The following is a 2,806-nucleotide window of genomic DNA, read 5'->3' as shown; positions in this document are numbered from 1 at the left end:
TATATATATATATATATATATATATATATATAGGTCCGCAGTGTGGGGAGGTGTGTATCTGCGCATACACCCGGTTGGTTTGTTTGGAGGAGAGAGTGTGTAGCGGTTTGAAGAGAAGAGACAGTTGCTGTCTCCTCTTCAAGAGAGACAGAGAGAGAGAGACAAAAAGAAAAAGATATAAGGGTCTGTTGGTCTCTTCTCTTTAATAGCAAAGAGAAAGAAAGATAAAATGTTGTGGCGGGCTTTGCCTCAAAAAGAGATAAAAGTACATACATATATATATATATATATGTATATATATATGCATATATAATATATATACATATACATATATATACATATATATATATATATATGTTCATACAGACAGAGAGACAGAGGGAGGGGATGCCTGCTTGTCTTTGTCTTCTTTATATATATATATATACATATATATATATATATATATATATAAGGACAGGGTTTTCTTCTGTATCTTTGTATAAACAGGAAAGGAGACGGATGATATTTATGTTGTCTCTCTTCTGTATTTATTTAAAATTAAATGGTGAGGGAGACGAGGAGGAGACAAAATAAACAAAATAGAAGAAAACAATAAGAGGCTACCCTCTCTGCATGCATGCATGCAGAGGAGACAGCTGCTGTCTCCTCAATTCTTTGGGTGTCTCCTCAGCTATTTCTTTACTTTCTGTCTGTTCGCGTTCATACCGCGAAGCACCGCCAGCTGCTCCTGCTGCTGCAGCTGCTGCTGCAGATGCTGCTGCAGAAGAGACAGCTGTTGTCTCCTCAATCTTGTTGATGTCTCCTCAGCTATATCTTTCTGAGGCATTGAGTTTTGCTGCCTATACACTCAGTCAGGTGGGGGGTTCTGGTAGAGCTGCGGAGACACCGCAAACGGACGAGGCTGTAGTGTGTATATTTGATATTTTTAAATATATATTTTTTGTTTTTCTTTGTCTCTTTCAGGGTTTATAAACGGATTGTTATAGGCTATTAAAAGGAGTTAGGGTTGTTAGGGTTTAGGGTTTAGGGTTTATATATGGTTCGGCTTACTCATAGCGGCACCCCCTGTCTTTATATTTGCTGCCTTCTCCTTGGGGCGTATCTTTACGGGGGCCTTCAGGGCTGGAGGCTGTACAAACTTTTGCTGCTTGTCTTTGCTGTTTTCATTTTTGCTGCTAGGTTTAGGGGGCCCTGCTGCTGTCTCCTTTGCTGCAGCTCCTTTTGGTTGTGTCTCTGTTGTCTTTGCTGCTGCTGCGGATTGCTGTTTCTGCTGCTGGTGAGATGGTTGTGCTGCACCTGAGTTTGCTTTCTTTGTTGCTGCTGCTGTCTGCAGGTCGCCGCTGCCTTTAGCTGCTGTTGCTGCTGCTGCTGCTGTTGCTGCTTGAGCTTTAGCAGGGGGCCCCTGCGGCTTTGCCTTAAACCTAGGCTTCTTCGCTGGTATTTTAAGAAGCCCTTCAGTGCGAGGGACGCCTGTGGGGCCAGCAGCAGCAGCAGCAGGAGCAGCAGCAGCAGCAGGAGCAGCAGCAGCAGCAGGAGCAGCAGCAGCAGGATCAGCAGCAGCAGGATCAGCAGCAGCAGCAGCAGCAGGATCTTTTGATGCTTGAGCTTTAGCTGCTGATTTTTGTTTGCTGTTGTTGCGGTGTCTCCCCTTCAAATTTAAACGCAGCCCTGCCTTGCTTGGGGGTGGCGGGGTATCTGCAGAAGGAGACAGCAGCAGCATTAAGGAGACAGGCGAATTAAATTTAAGTTTTTCTGTTATTTGTTTTTATTTTTATTTGTTTTCTAAGTTTGTTTGCTGCAAATTATCGCCAAAGAATAATAAAGACAGACAGAAAGAAAGCAGAGAAGGAGACAATAAAAAAAATGACAGAAATATATATATATATATTTATATATAAACAAATAAAGAGACAGAAAGATAAGAATAAGCAAATAAATAAAGAGACAGAAAGATAAATAGTTCATAATATATATATAAGTAAACAAGTAGACAGAAAGATAAGAGGCAGCACAAAGGAAAGCAAAAGAACAAGCAGAAAGAGACGACATACAATAAAATAAAATAAAATAAAATAAAATAAATAATAAAAGAGAGCAAGCATGCATACACAGGAAGCAAACGACGAGAAGAAGAGACAGCAAATTAAACAAAGCAAAGAAAAGAGGCATTGTAAGGCTGGCCTCAAACCCTAAACCCTAAACCCTTTTTATAACCCTTAGTGGGGGATTACCTGCTTCTGCGCTCGGGAGTAGAGGCGGTTCAGCTGACCCAACTGCAGAGAGACAGCAGCAGCAGCAGCAGCAAAGCAGCAGCAGCAGCAGCACAGAAGCAGCATGAAATATAAACAACCCAGCAGCAGCAGCAAGAGGAGACAGTTGTCTACTCAGCCAGCACAGCTGCCCTAAGCTCTATCTATCAGTACATATATATATATATATATATGTACAGATATATCTATATATCTATATATATTATATATAGATATTATATATCTTATATATATAATATGCATATATACACAAAATAGCAAACAGGGCGTTGTTTGCTGCTATGGGGTCAACAGGTTATGTCTGTATTATATATATATTATATATATATAAAGTTATATATTTACATATATATATTATATAATATACATATATATATGCATAAAGATATAAGCATTAAACATACGCGAGCAAACAAAAAGACGAACAAACAAATAAATATAATTATGTTGTTGTCTCCTTCAAGAGGGTCAAGGAAGAGAATATATATATATATATATAAATACATATATATATATATATATAAATACATATA

General features: G+C 38.9%; 1 protein-coding gene across 1 annotated transcript in view; it reads right to left on the bottom strand.

The window, feature by feature from the left end:
• Positions 1-1,033: 1,033 nt before the first annotated feature.
• Positions 1,034-2,806, bottom strand: part of EAH_00062090 (hypothetical protein) — a gene marked incomplete at both ends in the record, with an annotated part of 3,490 nt that continues 1,717 nt past the window's right edge. The window contains one exon of the mRNA XM_013396933.1: positions 1,034-1,698. Coding sequence (XP_013252387.1) covers positions 1,034-1,698 — 665 coding nt within the window. The remainder of the gene's footprint in view (positions 1,699-2,806) is intronic.

This window comes from Eimeria acervulina, genomic scaffold (genome assembly GCF_000499425.1).
Source record: "Eimeria acervulina Houghton genomic scaffold, Eah_scaff1674, whole genome shotgun sequence".
Lineage (NCBI taxonomy): Eukaryota > Apicomplexa > Conoidasida > Eucoccidiorida > Eimeriidae > Eimeria > Eimeria acervulina.
The sequence above is the reverse complement of the archived record's forward strand: the minus strand, read 5'-3'. Positions and strand labels throughout refer to the sequence as shown.